The sequence below is a fragment of the Vulpes lagopus genome, chromosome 4 (genome assembly GCF_018345385.1).
Source record: "Vulpes lagopus strain Blue_001 chromosome 4, ASM1834538v1, whole genome shotgun sequence".
Lineage (NCBI taxonomy): Eukaryota > Metazoa > Chordata > Mammalia > Carnivora > Canidae > Vulpes > Vulpes lagopus.
The window spans coordinates 60835461-60858660 of NC_054827.1; the positions used below are offsets into that span (position 1 = coordinate 60835461).

Consider the following 23200-nt stretch of genomic DNA (forward strand, 5'->3'; position numbering starts at 1 on the left):
TCCCACTCGCAGGTCTACTTTTAAATAAAAAAACAACCAAATCTCTGAAGACATCATTAAACCGCCCTAAGCCTGCTTCCAAAAGATAATGCCAAGTAACTAAATGATATGGATAGAAAGCTGTGGGTGGCCAACAAGGAAAGGCTGCAGAGTGAAGGGCATCCGTGGCATCCGGGGGGCTTAAAGGGGAGACCAGCAAGACGGCTGGTTTTGCTTTTAGGAGAGGAGCGCCCAGTTTGCTTACTGTGCCAGCCTTCATTTTCTGCGTTTTCCTCCTGAGGCAGCAGGACGATGTGTGACGTCTTACTTTGCATACTTAGCTTCACAGAAGGAAAGCAGGATGGTGTACCATGGGGGGGGGGGGGCTTGATAGTAGTCTATATATTTTTTCATTTTAATTTTTATCTTGAGAGAGAGAGAGAGAGAGAACGAGAGCAAATGAGCCAACACGGGGCTCGATCTCACAACCCTGAGATCATGACCTGAGCCAAATTCAAGAGTCCAACATTCAGCTAACTGAGCCACCAGGCGCCCCGGGCTACACATTTAAAGCAAAAACTGAACGGAAGTGTTGCCATGTCAAACTTCCATCAAAAAGCAAATGAGGTTCACGTTCAGACCGGTTGATCGCTTGGTAGGGACGGTCCCAGCCTCACTTGTTTCTTGCTGAACCAGGGCAGATTTTATGGCAGCTCTTAACGCTGTTGACCCAACCCTACCTCCTTTGGGGACATTCTTTTCTCTGAGCTGTAAAGATGCCACACTCCCATAGTGGTTTTCCTATACCCCCTTGGACACATCCTCTTAATTTCCTAAAGGGGAGACTCAACTCTTCTTCATGTTCCTCCAGGGCTGGGTCTAGGCCTCTCCTCTTCACTGTGCCCTCTCTCCTTGGGTGCTCCGCTCCGCTCCCACCGCCTCACCATCCTGGTGCTCAATGATGTCTTCCCTTCTGAGTGTCAGAGCCTTGTAAGAGCTGCTTCGTTGGACATCACTCTGGTTCCTCAGGGCAGCATGTCCTTCAAATTCTTTAACTTCTCTCCCCAAACTGCCATGTTCTTGGCACTTCTGTCCTGATGAGTGGCTCAACTGTGTCAATAAAGCACTGGGCGACATGCTTAACACCTTCTGGTCCATTCTCCACCACCATCTAACCTTTAGGTTATCTATCCTATATTCTAAATATTTATGGACTCAATCCACCTTACATACCCATCCTTCCACTGTCCTTGTCCACACCAGGACATCAGGAGGCCGTGTAGAAGAGACGATAAGAGACCTGTCCTTGGAGCCAGGGTTTACATTTCAGGTCCACCTCATACGACCTTGGGCAAGTCATTTAGTCTGTTTATGCTTCTTATCTGTAAAAAGACGGTAATACGACAACCTCATAGAGTCATTGTAGAAATTAATGACTTAGAAAGAATGCCCAGCCCATGACCAGCTCAAGAAAGGGTTAGTTGTGGTCACCAAGATTATTATGACTGTCTTAGTATCACCCATCTTGATACCTGAATCTCTCACCTAACTTCATCTCCTCGTATCTACTAATACTTTCTTCAATCTTTTCCACACATTACAGCAAGAGTTACGGCTCCTAAAGGCAAATCCTATTAGGACACCATCTTGCTTATTCCATCTCCCTCTGGATAAAGTCCAAATCCCTAACATAACCTAAAAGCTCTTCAGTGTCTAGCTCTTCCCTGCATCTCTCTTGCAACTAGTCCTTTCTGACACCTCTGGTTTTTTCCACATGACTGAAATGCCCTTCCTCTGCTCCCTGTAAACCCTCTGCTGGGTTCCCCATGTCTCTGTTGGGGAAATCTCACTGGAATCAAAAATCTTCTCCCAGCCCAGATAACCTCCCCATCAAGGTAGTAGAGGCAGAAAACAGTTTCATTCCTGAATAAGCATAAAACCAGAATGTGATGCATATCACAGGCGATCTCCCAGGAGACTGCAAAGACTGAAAGAAATCTCACCCTTTTGGTAGCCAAGCAGATACAACCCATTAATACGTGCTTCCAAGATAAATAATAACTAGTCCACAAGTAAGAGGACAGCACTGTTTGTCACGCACAGTTCATCCTAACTTTACCTCCTAATCGGGGTGACCATGAGTGTTGTTAGCCTGTTGGCTTTATCCAGAAGAAAGACAAATTTTGTATATATTTATGACAGGAGGCAGTTTTGCAACTTGGAGCCAGGTGCCCATCAAAATTAAGCTCCTAGGAAGACAGGGGTGCTCTCTCCCTCGACGTGTATGCGTCAAGGAGATGGATTCCAGGTCCCTGAGGAAGACACTGTAAGGCTGACAAAACACCTACCTAGTTTTCAAAACAATTTTGTTTCTTTGTGTTTTTGGTCTTGCTTTGTGTTTTGGTCTTGCTTTTTTAAAGAACTTATATACATTTCAAAGAAAGGAGAAAGTAATTTACAATTACAATTTTTCTAAAGTAAATGCTCCAAGACAAAAGAAGACACAAAGACTTCTCTTATTTCCAACAGGGAGACTTAAGCCCCTTATTTTTCATTTGTATTTGTCCTTACAATGGCATCACAACAGGTTATGAGCCGGCCCTGTCCGCCTAAAAAGTACCCTTTCCTTCCCCTATATGACACTTGAAGCAGCCATTCAGTACTTCATTCATTAAATATTTAATGAGCAACTACAAGGTGCTGGGTACTGGCACACTGTGGTTAACAACTGACGGTCTTATCGGAGCGACGCTTACAGTTAGTAAGGAAGCTAGACAAATAATTAAACAAACAAATAAATAACTGTATAATGAAAAATGTGATAAGTATAAAACAAACACGTTGCTTTCAAATAAAAACATTTTGTACAAGAACCGATTAATGACTAAATACACACATTTCCAGAGCTCTATAATTTAGGGACAAGCAATCGCTTGGACAAATAAAACATAAAAATTGCGAATGGAATTGATCTCTGAGCCGACAGAGAGTAACGGTCTCTCACATGGGCAGAATGGGTTGAGAGTAAGGAAATTAGTTCACACTGCCATTGTCTGCCCCCCTCTTTGCAGGATGGGAGGATGGTACAAACAAATTTAGGAAGTCGAAGTATTATCAGTGCTGATACAAGTTCAGGCAGTCAGGCTGTGTGGCTTTCTGTTGTGTGTAACGTTCTGTTTCCTAGAACATTAATTAGGAGAAACATGCAATTCTCTAGATGTGAGCTGACTGGTAGCCTCAACCCACACTATATACTCACTGCAGGACGTGTGAGGAAGGGCTGAAGATCAGAGATTTACACGAGGGAAAGAGGCAACACCATAGCTAATGCCAGGGGGCATGTTTCCAAGGGCCCTACCTTGTGGGCAACATCTTTTTTTTTCTTTTTGTGGGCAACATCTGTGCCTGATTTTCACTCCCATCCTATATCCCAGCCAGACGTATGCCTCACTGCCCTGAGATAAACTCCATCATTCCATTCTGGTCCTAACCACACGCGCGCGCGCACACACACACACACACACACACACACACTGTTAACTCTGATCCAGCCCCAAAAGGCTCCCCCTTGGAAGATGTAAGGGTGATGTAAGCAATTCATTTGAAGCTGACTTTGTTTGGTGGAACATCTTTAAATAAACTCCAGGGGGATTTATCTCTGAAACAACAGTGGTGACCTCCAGTTCCAACTTATAGGCTTGGGAGAGAAGGACCCAAAAGGAGGCAACAATTTTACATGTGTCAGAATCACCTATACTGACTATGGTTTCTAATTCACTAGGAACCTGAGGATTTGTATTTCTAACAATTTTCCAAGTGACGCTGATGCTCTAAAGGACCAAACTTTGAAAAACACTGTATGACGTTAATAGTTGTTGATCTTGAATGCCAGTAGGATTATCCAGAGAGTGCCTGGGTGGCTCGGTCAGTTAAGCATCTGCCTTCAGCTCAGGTCATGAGCCCAGGGCCGCGGTGATCTAGTCCCAGTGATCTAGTCCCACATCTGTCAGGCTCCCCACTCAGCGGGCAGCCTCCTTCTCCCTCTGCCCCTACCCCTGCTCATTCTCTCTCTTTCTCTCTCCCCCTCCCCAATCTCTCTCTATATATAAAATAAATAAAACTTAAAAAAAAAAAAACACTACCGATGTTGTAGCACTACATCAGACCAATAATACCAGAACTCCTTGGGATAGGGCTGGCCATCCATAGACAGAGTTGTAAAGTGTAGAGAACAATTATTTTAGATAAAATCCTGGAGAAAGTAGAGCAATAAGGAGAAGTAGAAAAGGTAGTGTGTGAACATCAGCGAACACTCTCTAAGCATGTGGGGAGATACAAAGTGGAGTCAGCATGGTGGACAGGATTATGTGGCCCAGCTTCTCCTGTGGAAGACAGACTAGTGGAGTGACTTGTCCAAGATTTCAAAGCAGATTAATGGTTAATTTGGACTTGACCCCAAGTTCCCATAAGTTCCAGTGATTTTTTTGCCCTCTCACTAAACTTGGATTTCAGTTCTGACATTCTTCACAACGCTTAGAACTTCGTCCTCAGAGAAAACCAAGAAACAGACAAGAGAATACAAAGTGATAAATCCGATGCTGTGGGAACAGGAATGCCAAGGGGGGCCACGCGGTTCAGCCTAGTAGGGTAAAGTCATGAGTCAGCATCAACTAAAGAGAGCAAAGGGCAGTTGGGGGAGAAAGGAACAGGCTAAGGCCTAGAGGATGGTTGGTGAGAAACGTGCAGACTTTCAGAAAAGCTGCAGCACGGAGAGAGAGGCAGGTGGGGCTCAGATCTCAAAGGACCCCAATCTCACAGGTAATAGAGAGACACTGCATTTTAAATAGTGGAGTGTGAACTACCGGGGTAAGATGTGCATTTTAGGTAGTTTCCTTTGTCAGTAATGAAGTTTAATAGGAGGAGAGCTAATCTGCGGGCAGGGGAAAACATAGGGCGCTGGTGAAACAGTTCAGGAGACACATAAGGCTAACTTAAGGACTGGGAAACAGCGGTGGATTTGAGAGACTTGGCGAACTGAAAAACCCCAGACTTGGTGACTGACTTGAGTGGCTTCTAAGAGAGGTGAGCAGATCGAGGACGATGCCCGCTGCTCGGGACTGAGCAAGGAGGAGCGGCTGCACTGAGGATGGAGAGGCCGGCAGGTTATCCTTGTGGAGATGCCCAGTACGTGCTGGGCAAGGGAAACATTGCTCACCATTCCCAAAGAGAGTCACAGGAGTAGCTGATAAAACCAGCAGGCAATGCCCTCCGGAGACTTGGGGGGCTGCCAGCAATTCAGGAAGGAGCACAGCAAGATGGGCCAACGAAGGAGAATGAGCCCGAGTAGAACAGCAGAGCTGATGTGAGTCAGCCCCCCGCCCCCACCCCCGCGTCGCTTTTCCTCCACTCCTCACCCACGCCGCCATAAGAAACCGTCGTTGGCCCCTTGTTTCTTGTTTCTTCTCTCTTTCCAAAATAGTGAGAAAAGCAAAAGGCAAGTAAATCAATACAATAAATAGCTGGATGGGAAAAGAGCCTCACATGTAGAGCTCCAGACGAGAATTCTGGAGATCGTGGTGAGAGAGGATCAGGACCAGCTGTGCATTTTCAGGAAACTTTTGAGTGTTATGAGAGCCTTTGGGTAGTGGGGAGGAATCAGATCCCTTTCACTACTCTTTGAGGGTTATGAGGCTAAGATGCTTTTAGTCGTTGCTCTGGACATCTTTGAAAAAGTGTCTGCATCGAGGTTGAACAACGCAACAGGACAGATTTACGAGAGTTTTAAGGAGGAGTTGTCAGAGGGATGAAGCATCAGAAGCAGAGCCACGAGGGGAGCCCACAGCCCTGACTGATGCTGGGGATCAGTTGGGCACAGTTAACCTCAGCCAATGTACTTTTGGAAGAGTTGAGAGTCAGAAGTCAATGGACAAAGAAGAAATGGAGGCGAAGAAGTGGCCGGTGAGTTTGATCCACCCTAACAAGAAGCTTGACTGATACAGGGAAGAATTAGGAGGAGCTCGTGGGAAATAAGACTGTTTGAGGTGAGACGTTAGTTTATGCATCTACAAAGTGATTGATCTGAGCAGGTATTTTCCGTTCACTTTGATTCTCTCTTGCTCACCAAAGGCCACCTCCTCTTCCCGGATGACTTCATCTCTGAGCCACTTTGCTCATTAATTGTTGGTCAACTGTACCTTACTTCCACGGAATAATGCTCAAGAAGGAGATGCACATATGAAAGAAATGGGCTTTTGTCTAAGAATATTTGGGGAAGGACTTCCCATGCGATTCCTGGGTAGGTGCTGATCTCACTAAAGCTGTTTCGTTGTTTTTTTTCCCTCTTTTTTAGTTTAGAAAGTTCCCTTAAAAAAATTGTTACAGAAAAATATCAAATATGAAATCATCTGACTTCAATTCTTTTAATTAAAACATTAAAAAATTTTTACACACATATGTATATTATATATATATATATATATAAATATAATATATACACAGTAATGGCAGGCCAGTCCTAGTGTGACACCATGTCTCTAGCTTATCCTGAATGAGGCAATACACAGGACAATTTACTTAGGAGGAGAAAAGCTAGATCCAAGACCGTCCTCTCATTCCTTCTTACAAATTCGAAACTCTTCTTTGATGATTTCCAGTCAAGAGGAGCTTGCCTTGAAAGCAGGCTTGACAATAGCATGCTAAGAAATCAGCAGAAATACCTTTACTTAGCGGAGCTGACATTCTGCGACTAGCCACCCATTCCTTAGGGTTTGGCGTTGCCCAGTCGCAGAACGTCAGGCCAGTGCTCCACAAGGCGTGACCCACAGACCAGCAGCCCAGGCCACAGGACAATGGCTTAGAAATGCTGATTTTCCCACCTCACTCTGGATCTGCTGCATAGGAACTGCTGGAGGGTAAGGCCCAAGAATCTGTATTTAATCAGCCCTCCATGTGATTCTCGAGTTTGCTGAGGCATGGGTCGTGCTAGTGTAGGCTCCTGGCCCTGAACCCTGTTATCCACCTCCTGTTATGGACCTTCTTTTGCCCCTCTCACTCTCCAACCCTCAACTCTTAAGTCGCTGTGTTCTAAGGGGCTGATCTGTCCTGGTAATCCCAGCCATGTCCTCTGGGGTTTGGTGATAGAAGGCACCAGAAGGAAATGAATGTTCAAGGTGTGGAGTAGACATGTTTATAGTTTTCCCAACACCCTTCATGCAGGGTCATCGCACCTGGCAGCTTCCTTCTGCTGCAGGTCACAGCTTCTTCACATTGGCCTCGTTGCCGCAGCTCTCCCCGACTCAGGGTCCTGTTCTTGTGTCCTGGTGGAAATGACTTGGCCACCACTGCTATTAACAGCCCTAGGAAACTGCACTTCACCTTGTCCTGTCTGTGATTTAACTGATAATTTGCAAATAGTCATTTTATGATGCTCTCTTCAAATCCCCCAGCTTCGGTGTGCCATCATTTCCCTTCAGGACCCTGACTGACAAAATCCAAATGTTTCCAAAGCCTAGCATATGGGTGAATAAATATTTATAGAAGCAATAAATAAAGGAAAATATACATGAAAAGGAGTAGCCTTCCTCATGAGCATCAGTCATTAGTAGCTTAGTGACTTTGTAAGGTCTTTTAAATGCCAGCCAACAGGTGAATCTGAGAAGGGGATACGGACTTTGACATGCATGAGGCCTAGAGCACTGGCTTTGGGAAGGTCAAGCCTCAATACCACCCTAGGGCACTAAGTGGCAGGTGACTGCTCTCAAAGAGCATCAAAATCCACTGCTCTCACCTTTCTTTAGATTCAAAAGTAAAATTGGTGAACACACCACAAAGGAGGGAAAGACATGGCAGTTAATTCAGAAGTAACAAATAAACCTTTAGGAACTAGCAAGGACAGCAGGCAGGAAAAGAGAATCTACGGCGATAGATTAAATCCTGGCTCTCAAAGACCCCCAACTGGCTCGTGCTTGAGATGTGGCCAATCAGGGACAAAGCTCTAGCACTTGCCATGTTGCTAGTCTGTAGTATTATCCAGCAGACCATTTTCTTCTATCAAAGAAGGGATCTACAAATATCACTGTCCCCATCTCGATAGAATCCACTCATCCCTCTTGTTAACCAGTCGATGCAACACCCCCCAGCCTTCGCCAGCGCTGGAAAGGAAAGCACAGTGATTGTGAACTGGAAGGCTCTGGAAGACTTAGCAGTTTGGGACCCGAACACAACCCCTCCCCTGCGCCATCTCCTTAATTTATTTTCCCAGCTCGAGCATCCGGGGCCATCTGTAAGCACTTATCACCGAATAAACAAACACAAAGAAATGTGTAAAGGACGCTGCTTACAGTTAGGATACCCCGGCTATGTATCCAATGTATTTTTAAAATTCTTTTCTAAGACCAACTGAATTTACCAATAAGCTTATCCCAGGCCATCCTGGGAAGTTTTTTTTTTTTTGGCAAAGTTTCCATCTGCAGCATAATGTTGTATATCAGGACCTGCTTCTTTCATCACTGCTTTCACCCAACCTTCCCTCAACACATCTTGATTCAACTCTTCAAATTTCTATTCTGGCTCACCACATGTCAAATTCTGCTAAGCAAATGGAGAAAACAACACTCAACATATCTCTTCCTGTCAACGGCAACATCTGTGTTCGAGTCATTAAAGACTAGAACCTGAATTTCATCCCACTGTTTACTCTCATATCAAACTCCACAAGGAATGTACGCAAGAAGGGTGGGAGTGAATGGGTGACGGGCACTAGGGGGGCACTTGACGGGATGAGCACTGGGTGTTATTCTGTATGTTGCCAAATTGAACACCAATAAAAAATATATTATAAAAAAAAGAAGTTTCCCTAATTATTATGGATTGAGGTATGCCAGGGCTCCGAATCAGTGCTCTCATGTTCACTATCTTGTGTCGTGATTACTAATTAAAGCAACTAATCTCCAGCTAATTCTTCAATCACATGATGCATGTCTTGCCTGAGAGAATGCAAATTTAGCTACTCTGCTAACACACTACACCTTCTACTGAAGAGGAGGAAACTGTAGTCACCAGTACGAAATGTCTTAAATCATTTTAACCTCAGAATAGTACTTTCTGTATCTGTACCTAAGTTTCTATACATTTGTCTATACAGGAATTATTTCCACTTGAGGGCCCTGAATACCAGGAGATTCAAGTTCTTAAAGCAGGAAGTCACTGAAGCCAAAATACTCCTTGTGCCCAAGAAAGGACACCTAGTCCATGAAGAAATGAAAATGTTTGGTAAGCCAGTAATTTGCAATAGTTTGAAACCCACCTGAATAAATTGATAAATTGTGAATAAGGGACTCACCCTCTCCAAAAAAAAAAAAAAAAAGAACAGTTACTTAGTTACTTTATATACATTTGAAAGTAAACCTTGGGTTTTAAAAATCAGTAGGAAAGAAATATTGACAAGAGTTGTTTGGATGTGCAGGTTTCTTCTCCTACCCACAATACACCAGGTGACCATCATCTCAGATTGTTCATCACACACCATCAATCTGTTGGAAATCCCAGTTACTGCAAACCCAGCAACAACTGACCTTATCACTCTTTCCCTTAGATTATTCTTTTTGTCTTCACTGTTAGCTCCATGAATGGTAACCTATTTACCCAGATGCCCAAAATAAAACTCTGGGTGACACTCTCATGTACAACCAACCACCAAGGCCTCTTTTTCTATTAGTAACACTCCTCTCAAATCCCTCCCATTTTATTCTTCTCAATGGCCAATGTCTTCATTTTGTTCCTCAACATTTCTTACCTGAATGACTGAAATATCCTTCTCGTTAGTCTTTCTGACTGCAGACTATTTGCTTTTCTGTTAATTCTCCATATGTAAGTCAAACTGGCTTGAAAATACAAATACGATTTTCCACTTAAATATTTTCTAGTAGCTCCTCATAATCTTCAAGCAATTCCTCAAAACTCCAAGCCCCTTATTATGGCACATAAACTGCTTTATTTATTTTTTATCTTTCTTAAGATTTATTTATTTGAGAGAAAGTACAGATATAAGCAAGAGCAGAGGGAAAGGGAGAGATGCAGACTCCCCGCTGAGCTCTCCATCTCAGGCTCTGAGATCATGACCTGAGCTGAAATCAAGGCAGAGGCTTAACCAACTGAACCACCCAGGTGTCCCACAAACTGCCTTATTACCTGACCCCAGCCTACACCTTCAGCCTTATTTCTTGCCACACTCTATTTCTCATTCATTCTCAAGCTGTAACCTGGCCTGGTCTCTCAGGCCTTCACACACTGGCTTGGGTCTGAACTGGGATCTGTGCAACCCCAGAGCACATTTGGCAACGTCTGGAGACATTTACTTGTCAGGATTGAGAGGAGTGCCACCAACACGTACAGGACAGCCTCCCGCAGTAAAGAATTATCCAGCCCAAAATGTCAGTAGTTCTCTGGCTGGGTCTCTCTTCCACTGTGTGGAATCTGTCTCTCTTCCACTGTTCCACTGTGTGGAATCTGGTCTCTCTTCCACTGTGTGACAGAGACAACTAATTATTGATGGTATCTGTTCTTCCTCTTTTAATAATCAAACCTCCCAAGTTTTGGCTGGGCATGCAGTCTCCTAGCTGGACCATGTTCCCCAGCTTCCACCACAGCCAAGTGCGGGCATTGGTGCAGACCCAGGTCTCCTGCTCTTGGAAAGGCCGCCTCTGCAACGTTAACTCTTGGATGGCATCTGGGAACTCAGATGTCAGGAGAGTTCCCACCAGTCCCTGTTGAGAGTGGATCATTAGCCCTAAATTGTATAAAAATATACAATTCATGCTGAACACCTGCTTTGTCTTTAATAAATCTTGGCCCTGAGTAAGACTAAATGCTGAGACCTGTGAGCACTTCTAGTGAATCACTGAAACTAGAAGAAGTGTCACTAGGTCACGTGTCACTACCCTCTGGATGATGAGATGTGAACAGAAGTCAACTTCTGGGTCACGTCCTTTAAATGAATTGTTGGCTCTTTTTCCTCTTTCCCCTCCAGCTACAGCTGGACTGTGGATATGGTCAGCAGCAGCCAGCTTCAGTGAGGTGGAAATGGCCATGCCCTAGAGCAGAGATTGGCCATACGGTCTCTGCTGAGACTAATTATCTCCCCCAAGGTAGCATTAAAGTAACAATAGATAATACGTAAATGAGTGTACTTAGCTATGTGCCAGTAAAACTTTATTTATAAAAACAGAGGATGAGTCAGATTTTGCCTGTGGGTCATAATTTGCCAATCCCTGCCCTTGCCTGTGGGTCATAATTTGCCAACAGAAGATGCTGAGGCATAACTCTCCATGGATTTAACTTTTCTGGCCCATCTGCTGAGCACAGGCACTAACTACCTTTTTTTTTTTTTTTTAATTTATTTATGATAGTCACAGAGAGAGAGAGAGAGGCAGAGACACAGGCGGAGGGAGAAGCAGGCTCCATGCACCGGGAGCCTGATGTGGGATTCGATCCCGGGTCTCCAGGATCACGCCCTGGGCCAAAGGCAGGCGCCAAACCGCTGCACCACCCAGGGATCCCACTAACTACCTTTGTTCCAGATTGTTGTTGGTATTTTTTTCTTTTCAAGGATATTGGGTAGCAAATAGCTTTAGAAGACAGAGACAGTGCTTCCATCCAGATCAAAGGGCAAGTCTGTTCACTATTCAGGATAATAAATGTCTTCCTTTGGGGCAGAAATCAGGCAGACTTTCTGCCGCTTATGAACAATCTGGTTTCCCAAGTATGGGGTTCCCCTCTCATTAAGTGCCCCGCTCCCGGTGCACGTATCTCCCCCCTCTTGGTGTGCCCTCTGAGATTTGGGGATTAGATAACCAGAACAAATGCTGATACTTTGGCTGCTGCTGTTGCCATGAGTAGTAGAGTCATTTGTCTCTGACCCAAGAGTCCCGCGGCTATTTCCATCCACGACCCTGCGGCCTGCTAAACTGACTGCTTTCAAGTAGGATAACGTCTCGACTCTTCACAGTCCTTGACTTGGAACTTAGGACCCGAAATGATCCAACAGAGTAGAGTTTCCTACAACCCTGTTCTACCTTCCTAGGCTGGAATTTTTATATAAGAAAAAAAATTAATTTGTAACTTGTATGAGGCAGTGGAGAGCAATGTAGCCCCCACCTAAATATTCCTTAGCTAATCCTAAATCATCCCTCAATTCCCAAGTTAGCTATGAGAAAAGGTCTGTGATGTAATCCAACCAGCCCCACACACTATCCATACAAATTCTAGAACAGTCATTCCTATGTGTTTCCATTTCATCACGTATATCAACACAAATACTTTTCTGAACTTATTATTTTCCCCTCCATTGATCTGTAAGCTGAGACCAAGGGCCACTTGTCCCCATATCTTGAATACCTATCACAGTGACTGCCGTGGAGCAGGACTCAAAGCAAACTTGCCACCGTGGTCAGTCAAGAACACCTCACTTCCTATGCTCTCCTCTGCTCATTCTATGGTGTGCCTGGCAGTCAAATGGATGAAAGCAGTATTATTTATCCAGGCAGGACTCTGCCCCATGGTGTTCTCCCAAAGCCTTCCGTCTCTAAGCTGCGTCTCTAAAGGACACTCACCTAAGGAGTTCACATGTGTCACTTTGGGGGGGGGGGGGGTTGTTCGAGACCTTACATAACACTTAATTCAATAAAACAGGATACACACTGAAGGGATGTCTATAGCTCATTCCTGGAATCCGGTCCAGCATTTTAAAATTTTACCCAATAAAACTTGTGTACATTTATCGCAGGATCATGGTTCCCCTTTGTGAAAATAAGGACACTAGAAATGTCTCAATAATTCAGGTGTTGTTATTTTTAGGAGTATTTTCTAATGTAGCCAAGGCACAACAAATGGTACCCAATGGGATTTGTTTTGCTTGTGAGAGACAAAACTCACTTTTTGGCCAGAATATCTGGCTTTTGTATATACTCCAAACTCCAAATCCTGTTCCACCGTGCACATTCACTGGTCTCTACAATGGAGTTCCGAACACCTTCCAATAAATACCCCCCTATTTTTTACAAAGCCAGTCCCACTGGGCGTGGTGAAGCTACAGTTGCTTACTTACATAATTGCTCTTCCTTCCTCCCATAGTTCAGCCTGTTAGTCTTCTCATGCACTCACCCCGCACCTGCATGAGATAGAGGCTTGGTCATACCTGAGAGCCATCAGGTACGACCCAAAACACATTTGGAGGTTAGGCTGTCCACGGGCAAAGGTCTGCAGGTATCAACTTCCTTGTGACCAACTGTGTTGTCCCTCAAGTTCTGCTGAAGCACACGGGCACCCATGAGAAGCACCGTCTGGTTCTAATATTCACATGGTTCCCATCACGGAGAGCTTTCTTGTTACCTGGCTTCAGCACTGAAATGGCACTGGCCCCCGGGCCCCCAGTGCCGGTCCCTCAGGGAGACCCCAGTTTCTGGCCTGAGCAGCTCTTGAAGCTGCTGATATACTTCCTTTGAATATCAATTTTTGGCTGCTTATTGTTTCTCAGTTTGAAATACAACAATTAATATAAGGCCACCAAGACTTTCTGAAACCCAGGATGAATATGAATTACACACATGAATGTGAACTGGACCTTAGCTAATGTGCCCGTTCACGAGGCAAGAGGGGCAGACATTGTGGGAAAGCGGTATGTCAGGGACTAGGCAAAGCCAAGGGCAAAGTGGATCTCACCATGCATAGACAACATCCAGCAAAATAATATAAAATTATTTGTTGAAAGAAAATGGTGTGAGATTGAGGAGCATATGGTGCGTGCCGGCTAAAGTTCACAATCCGGGAGTGTTACCCTTGAACCCAAATGGCAGAGGTAAATAGGGACTTGCAGATTATTTGAATCTGTATCAAAGAGAAATCAAATTCCTTGTCTTACACCATATAGAAAGGTAATAACAATGAGGAGGCAACATAATGTGTAAACCGAGACTATTCAAAACCTCGTGTAGTTTACTATTTCTATCTTGAATGAGTTCAGATCTTTTTCTTGCGTCAAAGTCTTCATTATCCATCCACTACTCACTTCCTGCCCCTCCGACCAAGCCGGTCATAAATCTCTCTGGAGGCAGACCCACTGCCCTCCCTTTGGTACTACGTTCACAGAACCCGTCTGCCACTCACAGTTTGGGCCTTTATGACACACTGCCCTGTGTTACTCAATATCCCTTTACAAGAATTATTTTTATCATTTCACTTCAGTGAGGAGCTTCCCGGGATCGGCAGCCTTCACTAAAGCAGGTAACTCAGCGTGGTTGTATTGTAGCTGCTCACTAAGTCCTGGTGAACTGTGGGCTTGTGAATATTGCAGAAGTGAAGGAAAACCCCAGTGATGCACCCACATACGGTGGGCATGAGCCTGGTGAAGGTCCTGCGTACAGAGCCAAGCCTCCTGCAGCCACCGCGCTTCCACCCAGCAAGCTCCCGGGGCGCAGGCCTATGGCCGGAGTTCCTGGGACGGGGTCCTGGGTGTTGTCTTCCCTGAGTTCTGGGGTCACTGGGAAGTCGTATCCAAGGGCCCCAGAGCCTGCTGTGCAGAAAGGAGCCCCAAGCTTGCAGTGTTTGGGAAGTCACCTTGGAGGACAGGCCGCAGACTTCACCACCAGGGACCCCAGCTCAGGGAGGACATTCCACGGTGTTTGGATCTGGCATGGGCTGCACACAGCGGGTCATGTGGGGCCTGGGAGAAGCCAGGAGCTTGGGAAAGGAGGGACGGGAGGTCCTGGGAGTATGGCAGGGCCTGCACTGCACACTTCCGTGATCTGGAGGTAGTGGGGGGCCAGGGGCCATGCGAGCCAGCCCCTGGCCTTGCCCATGAGAGCCCCGTGCTGCCTGCAGGGAGCACAGGCCCCCTGGCCCCATGGCCCCTGTGGCCTGCCTGGGCCTCTGGTTCTCGGGGGGGGGCACTCCAGGATCCTGGGGCCCCACGCTGCCTTGCCACACGCTGGCGGGCATGCATCTCACCGGAGCCATGACACTCCGGGCCGGACACCAGCCAACCTGCCTGTCCCCGCCTCTGGGCCGCTTCTGCCACAGGCCTCCTGCTCTGACCCTCACCTCGAGTCTCAGGTCATGTCCCTTTTTGGCTCCTCCAGCCTAATGAACTTTCTGATTTACTCATGTTTTGAGTCAACTCTAGTGGACTTTTAATAAACGTTAAAAGAGCCTCTGCCGGGCCCAGGATGATGCCAGGATGCCCCCCCGCAGCCTCAGGTCCCGGCCGCCCTGCCGTTCATGCCAAGTGCCCCAGGGCCACGAGGGAGCACCCACACAGCCACGCGAACCCGAGGGACACAAGAGGCCCGGCTGCTGCTGAAGCCACCAAGGCCTGTGTGACCGCGGGTGGCCGTGCGGGCAGGCAGGGAGTGCACTTCCGGGCAGCACCCCCCCATGGCTGGACACCCGGGCTTGCAACCTGTTGACCCAGTGGCACCATACGCACGATCAACAAAACAACAAAAAACCCTGAAGAAATACAAGTCTTTGGAAAAAAATCAGGAGGAAGTGCATCCATGTGAACATAACCAGAGCAAGCACTCTGAGTGTGGGTGCATTAGCCTCCAGGCCCTGGGCTCTCGGGTGCCCGGCCCACACACCGGGTGTGCGCTTCTCTCCACCTGGGAGGCCCCAAGCAGCAGCGGCGCTGTCCTGGAGCTGATGGACAGACAGACTCACACCACCTTCCCGCTTGCCTGGCTTGGTCGCTGGCTCCTACAGAGCACCTCAAGGCCTTGGCCTTTGGACTGGAGCTCCCATTGTGCCCTCTCCCCGGAGAAACTCTGGGCCCCTCTGTGTTCCCGCACCCTGAGCACCCCCAAAGGACAGACCCAGCCCCTCCAAGGGTCCTCCATGACCTGACTGCCAACTGTGTCTGCCTCATGTCCTTGCCTGTCCCCACCACTTCCATGCCGCCCTCCCAAGTTGCTGCATTTGAGGAGCCTCGACTGAGGCTGCGGGAGACCCACCTGTGGAATTCGGAGGCACACAGGCCCTCGCCTGGCACGGTTTCCCTCGGAACCGGTTTCCTTAGTCAGTGATCTGAACATACTATTTTAATAATATCCTGGTTCTAGGATTAAAAACGGCTTCCCTCTAAATCAGGTGGCCCCTGGCGGGTCACAGAACATATTCAACACAAGGAGTGTTTTCCTGCCCCCACACCCCGTTACGTTGCCTGGTATTTTAAACATAAATTATTATAGGCTTCATATTTTTACATTGGAAAATTTTGTCAAAAATACATGTTTCTAACTTTTCTTCGGCTACCTAGAGATTTGGGAGCAGTGGGTCGGGCTCACCCACAGGAGCACCTGGTCACTTGGGACCAGCACCCCGGCTGCTCCAGCCCCAGGGCCGTACAGTCTCTCTGGAGGTGACCCTGGGCGCCCAGGCCCCCCAGCACCCCCAGGCGCCGCTGGCACGGGCCCGTGTGGTGTGGCCCCAGCAGCCGTGGCCTTGTAGGGTCCCTCTTCGCTAAGCTGTTTTGTTCAATTTTTTTTTTTTTTATGATAGTCACACAGAGAGAGAGAGAGAGAGAGAGAGGCAGAGACACAGGCAGAGGGAGAAGTAGGCTCCATGCACCGAAGCCCGACCTGGGATTCGCCAAACCGCTGCGCCACCCAGGGATCCCCGCTAAGCTGTTTTGAAGCACAGTTTAACTCCTGTTTTGCGGTGTTCGGATTTCAGCAGCAGTTTAAACCCTCCCCTGGCCCCTGCTGGGGGTGTCCAAGTTCTACTTGCTCACTGGTTGCTGAGTGTCCTCAGAACTTCCAAGCAACTGAATTTCAAAAGCCCCTGACCCCGGCCTTCGAAATAATCTGCCTCCTTAACTCTCTTGATTGTTGGAACGCTTCTCATAGGCGCTTCGGATTCTTGTTTTTTGAAGGGAAACCTCTGACTCGGGGTCAGCAGCGCCCGGGGCACTCCGTTTGGAGGAGGCGCGAACACACAAGGTGCGGGCCGCGGGCCTGCCGAGGTCCCGAGCCAGGACCAACCGCCGGTGGCCGGATGCAGGTGTCCCGAGCCGCTGCGGCGCCGCGGGGGGCCAGGAGCGCTCACCTGATGCCCGAGGGCCGCGTGGCCGGGCTCTGCGGTGGCCCCGGGGCGAGTTGGGAGGACGAGGACCCGCGAGGTGGGGGGGGGGGGTCTGCTCGCCAGGCGGGGACAGGGCCCGCGGGGAACGGCTCCCGGGGTCCGCGCCTGCAGGTCACCTGCGCGTGGACGCGCGTAAATGGGCCCCTCCGGGCCCGCGTCCCACTTGGGAGTCCCAGCGGGTGCCAGCGCCTCGGGGGGCGCGTCCCGCTCGCTCCCGCGCCCCAGCCCGCGCGCAGGGCCTCCGCGCTCCCCCGCCCGGTTCCCGCCGTCCCGCGCCTCGTGGCCCTGCGCGCCCACCGCCCCGGACGCGGCCACGCGAGAGGCAGCGCCTGCAAGGGCGGCCAGGGCGCCCCCCCCCGGGAACCAGGGCACCCCGAGAACCAGGGCCTATGCGCCCCACGCGCAGGGCCCCCCGGGAACGAGGGAGCCCCGGGCACCAGCGCCCCTCGCGCCCCTCGCCGCCCGCGCAGGGTCCCCGGCACCCGGGAGCGCTGGTGAGGAGCCGGCAGGGCCAAGGAGGGAGCAGCCCGTGGGGGCTCGGCCTCTCCCGCAGCCGCCCGAATCCCCACTTCGGGAAAAACTTGAGTCACTTGGAAAACACACTTTGAACTGACCTGGGCACGACTTCCTCTTAGTCGCTTCCTTCCTTCTCTTTGCCACGGGAGCCCGCGGACGGCGGCCGACACACCAGCTGGCGGAAGGGCGTGCCGGCGCCGTGGCCCTCGGCCCAGGTGCATCCAGTCCCCGCGCCTGCCAGCCGGGCCCAGGTGCGTCCAGGGGACCAGGTCCGTCCAGCCGCCGGGGCCTGCCAGGCGCTGGCTGCTAGGACGGTGCACAGGCTTCCTGCGACACCACCTGGGGGAGCGGGGGTTGGGGGGCAGCCTGAGCTGTGAGTAATCTGGGGACCCCCCTGGAGAGAGAATGACCCAAGGTTGCTGGAGCCCTCCTGGGGCTGCAGAGGGGCCTGAGGCTCGTGGGTGATGGATGGACCCGCAGGCCCAGGCCTTTGGGGGCAGGGGAGCCCTGGCGACAGGGGGTCCTTGGGCCAGGACAAACAGGGTCCAGGGGCTCTTTTACACGTAAGCAGCCGGCCAAGGCACAGCCCGGGTTTAAAATGCCCACATTATTGTCTACTCATTAGACCGAGCTCGGCATCCTGTGCTGCTAACAGCACTTCCTGAGGAAAGGGGCTGAAATTCCAAGATAACATCATTAAGGAGCCAAGTGGCTCTAAGGCCCCAGGCGTTTACTTCTGGGGGTGCCTGAACAGCTGCAGGATTTTGCCCAAAATCAGACGTGGTTTCTTGGTCGTGTAGCAGATCTGATGGTGACGCAAGTGGTGCAAACGTTAAAGAAGACAAGAGGTTGCCTCAAATCCTCTATATGCTGGTACACAGGGGTCTATGACTTCACCAAAGCTTCCAGAAGTTCTTTGAGGCTCAAAATAGAGAAATTCATCTTTCAAAACTATTGATTAAAAACATAAGCCTGGCGGGCAGGCGTCCCCCAGAAACACTCTCCTGTCCCCGCAGGTCCAGCGGCCGTGTCCCTGGCACAGCCTGCTGGCTCCAGCCTGGACCCCTCTGGGCACAATGCCCTGAGCTGGCGGCCCTCACAGCCCTCCACGCACGTCCACGCCACGCTCCGGGGCTGCTGCTCCCCGGGCCTGCCTCCCCACTGCCCGCTCGCAGCCTCCTTCCCCTTCAGGTCGGCCTAGCGGTCAAGGTGGCCGCCCGCGCCCAGCCAGGGCCTTGCTGCGTCTGGCCCGGCCCGGCCTCCGTGGCCCTAACAGCCCAGTGGGCCCCATGGGATTGCCGTGCACTTCCTGGCGCCTCCCATTGGACCAGCCCCCCAAAGGCAGAAACCCCAGCCGCCCCTACCTGCTTTGTTCCCATCCTGCTGCTCGTCACTTCATACGGGTTAAGCAGGTATCAGATGACAAGCAAACAGCTGAGCGACCCATGCCCAGACCCCACCAACACTGCACACACTCTTCTTGAGTGTGAGGCACACCATTGGGCACAACTCCCGGCAGCCCGCATGGCCACCAGCTTATTATAAACAGCTGCCCGCCACCCGCTGCAGGCCCCAGGAGCCGGCACAGCCTCGACGGTGCTGGCACAGACATTAAGGCCAAGCAGGAGTGGCAGCGAGGAAGAATGTGGCCGCGGTGCCAAAGCGGGGAGGTTCCACACATGACAGGAAGGGTGAGCTAACACTTCACCTGCTGGGAGGACAAAATCCCCAAGGCCTTGACCGCTCAGGGGTCACTGTTAGAGCCACTCCAGCACAGTGGTGAGAGCGCTGTCCTGTTACCTTGAATCACATTTTAATGCTTCCCTGAAGAGGAAGGAAGGGGTCGGCACTCCGTGTCCACTGCGGGGAGCTCCCCAAGCAGGTGTTTGCTCTTAGTGAACCGTGACCTTCATGTGGACCCAGTAAAGGCCAGGGTTGGGCCGGCCTCCCAGGCAGGCCCGAGGCAGAGATTGCACCCCAAAGCCCCTGCGCCCTCCCAGCACATCTCACTCCGCCTCTCTGCTTCTCCTCCGGCCCAAGGAACAACGTGAGACCGCGGGAGCGCACTTTCCAGAAGGGCAATTGCTGTGAATGACTGAAGAAGCCGTCCCAGCACTGAAGTGTTGCCATGAGCTCCCAAACCTGCAGATCGTACGATAATCACTCCTGAAGCGCCTGCCAGCCCTTAGGTATAATTATCATGTAATCTGCAAGGCATGTAATGTTTTCAAAACAAGCATGAATGGAGAAGAAAGCTAATGAGCCCCTCCAGTTTTTATTAGCACAGCCCTGCTCCGAGGTCAAAGGGACCAAGGTGTGGGGGCAACAGGTCATGCGGGGAGCACCTCCCTCTGGCGGGAGGGCACCACCTTGTGATGCACCCTGACAGCCTTGGTCGCCTGTTGGCTCCCAGCGGATTCTGTGCCTTTGTGCTTTGTTTCCTGCTCAGCCGCCGCAGGTGGCTTCTGCATTTCCCATGTGAAGTCTTCAAGAGAGTCCTAAGGACTGGTTAAGATCACCTCTGAGCAAGTTACCTTCATTAGGCCTGGAGGATGGAGGCTTTTCAGTTTGCTTCAAATGCCATGTAGAAAGGGGAAAATTGGGATAAAGAGGTCTACAAAGCATCTGGGCTCTGCTCCGGGTCCACAGTGAGGATTTCCCCTGTGCTGGAGAACACCATGGTGACTACCTACCTCTTCAGGAACCATCCATGGCCTAGTGTGAAATGAAGCAACTGTGCTTAAGAGACAAAGCACACCACAGTTTTACAGTTCAGGGCAGACGACCAGAAAATGGTGAATCGTGTGGCTATTTGGAGAGATATTAAGTGAAAGGTGATTTTGAAAACTGCAGGCCATTTCCAGCAAAGAAGAGCTTATTTAGCAGCTACAGTGACAAGTGTCTAGCCTGCGTTGGACGGCAGGTGGAATCACGGGATTGTGAGGGCCTACAGGGCACATCCTCAATCCTACACAGAGGCTGGCCATCAGTCCTTCTGCTGTCACAGAGCACAGGACCTGACACACGGAGTGATCTCAATACTGACTGAATGAACAAGGTCCATATAAAAATCAACACTGTTTCCAGAGCTCTTGGCTTATAGCAAATTTAGGTGGCAGACAGTAGAGAGAAGAATGGAGTTTGTTAGCACGCAGGCTTCCATCCCTGTCCCTATGTGGTGTCCAACCTACTTCTGCTCTTCCCTTCCCTCCTCCCCTTGTCCTCCCCTCCCCTGACCTGGGGTCACTGCCCCTAGCCCGGGCCAGAAGACCTTTCTCCCCAGGCTTCTATCCCCTGGCCAGCTGGCCAATCCTCCAGAGCCCAGCAGTCAGATTCAGCAAAGGACAGTGCTTGGTCTCATACCAGAGACAAAAATGTCAAGGCTGAATTTTCTTTTTTTTTTTTTTAACTAAAATTTTGTTTGGTTTTTAGTTTTATTTCATAAACCTATTTAAAGAAAACCAGGGAAATATAGAAAAGAAGAACAAATGGAAGAGTTACCCAGAGTCACTATGGCCTAGCTTTGATATTTTAAGTGTATTTCCTTCTTATCTCTTCTTCTAAGTAATATTAGTTTTTTTTTCTATAACTATGGGCACATAGTTCATAGCATATCATTTGTATTTTACTCTGACCTAAGCCATACTTATTTTCCTGTAATGATATTATACATTTTTCATAAATATTTTTAATGGCCATAGGATGACAGCATAATTTATGTACCCTTTGCTCTATGATAGCAAAATGATATTATTTCTAATTGTTCATGATTCACCAATGTGCCATGAGGAATATCCATGTGAATATAGTATGTTATCTAAAATTATTTTCTTAGGGAAAATTGTATGACCTAGTGTTAGATAAAGCCTTAAGAATGATACCAAAGTAGACCCATAACGAAAAAGACTAATGATTTGGACCTCATCAAATCAAGAACTTTTCTCTGCTTAAGACACTGCCAAGCAAATGAAGAGACAAGTCATAGATATGACAAAATATTTGCAAATCATGTAGTATTGGACAGACTGTCCAGAATACCTTAACAAAAAAACTATAAAAACTCAACAAGAAAACAACCCAGTTACAAAATGTGCAAAGATCATGAGCAGAATCTCTAGTAAAGAGGATATAGGGATGGCAAATAAGTACATGAAAAGATGTTCAACATCATTAGCCATTAGATAAATGCAAATACAAACTACGATTAGATATCACAACAACCTATCAGAATAGCTAAAATAAAAAAATACTGATCACACAGTGCCGATGAAGAACTAGACTCTCATATATTGCTGGAAGGAATGCAAAGTGGTATAGCCACTCTGAAAAATGGTTTTGTAGTTACATATAAAGTTAAAATTTCCTGACCACTGACCTTGCAACCTCCCTTCTTGCTATTTACTAGAGAAATAAAAACTTAGATTCACACAAAAGCCTGTACACATCATCCATAGATTTGTTTGTACCTGCTAATAACTGGAAATTACTCAGTGTTTTTCAATGAGCAGGGGCATAAACCAACTGTGGCACGTCCATACAATGAAATACTACCAAGTAGTAAAAAGGACCAAACTACTGATATGCTAAACAACTTGGATAAATTTTGAAAACGTTATGCTGAGTCAAAGTTGCCAGTCTCAAAGGTTGAATATTATATGATTCCACTTATCTGACATTCTTGAAGACAAAATCATAGGGGCTAAGGTAGGGGGTGTGACAATAAAGGGACAGCTCAAGGGAATTTTTTAGATGATGGGACAGTACAGCTTCCTGATTGTGGTGGTTATAAGAATCTACACATATGTTAAATCTCATAAAATTCTACCTCAAAAGGAAAAAAAACAGTCAAATTGTAGGATTATTTTTGGAAACTGAGTTAAATTTAAAAAGAGACTTAATTTTTAGGGAAAATCACCAAAAGTTCACAAAATGGGGCAGTCATCAGATAAAGCATGAGGAGCTTCTTAACTGTTAAGCTCAACCACATGGAGGCTAAGACGTGGTGAGACCTGCCCAAGGCCACTGGCAAGCCTGAGAAGGAAAAATTACACCCAGCCGCCTCAGTGCCGTCTCCATAAGTGCCCAGATCTCTTCAAGAGGGGCTGTGAGAACTTGTGCAATAATTTTCTTCTCGCGAATCTGGCCGGAGAGGCTACAGCGGGAGGAGGAGCAGAGGGGAACTGCATTGCTGCATTTTGGAAAATCAGCCCCATTCAACAAAAAATCTTGGTCCAATGAGTCTCGGACCAGGTGCCCTCCTGCCAGTGAGCTTGCAGGGCACACCTGTGCAGGACTTCCCATCCAGCTGTCAGGAGAAGGAGGTGGTCAGAAAGTTGGTCCAGGGACGGCTGGTGAAAGCACCCACATATAGAAGAGAAGCTAACGCATTGTAACAAGAGTAAAGACCTGAACACCTCAAAGAATTGTAGGATTGTGCTCCCCAAATGAAGACAATTGAAGTAATTCAGTCTTTCACGTCAGTGAATTATTTCCTGGTGATGGGAAAATATATGCACTTAAATATGGAGAACACATACACATATGTGTATTCAAAATGTCTCATTTTCCCATATTT

General features: G+C 48.4%; 1 protein-coding gene across 2 annotated transcripts in view; it reads right to left on the minus strand.

Annotated features, from left to right (window-relative positions):
• LOC121489886 (killer cell lectin-like receptor subfamily G member 2) overlaps window positions 1–19214 on the minus strand; it is a 41082-nt gene extending 21868 nt beyond the window's left edge. The window contains exons 1-2 of one of the 2 annotated variants that reach the window (XR_005987447.1): window positions 18990–19214; window positions 13082–13144 (exon numbers count right to left, since the gene is read on the minus strand). Coding sequence is in view for 1 of the 2 variants with exons in the window: in XM_041753327.1 (XP_041609261.1) it covers window positions 17724–17846 (123 nt within the window). In the remaining variant the exon portion in view is untranslated. Of the gene's footprint in view, window positions 1–13081; window positions 13145–17723; window positions 17965–18989 lie in introns of both variants that reach the window. The other variant, XM_041753327.1, reaches the window with a different exon arrangement.
• Between the last annotated feature and the right edge of the window lie 3986 nt (window positions 19215–23200).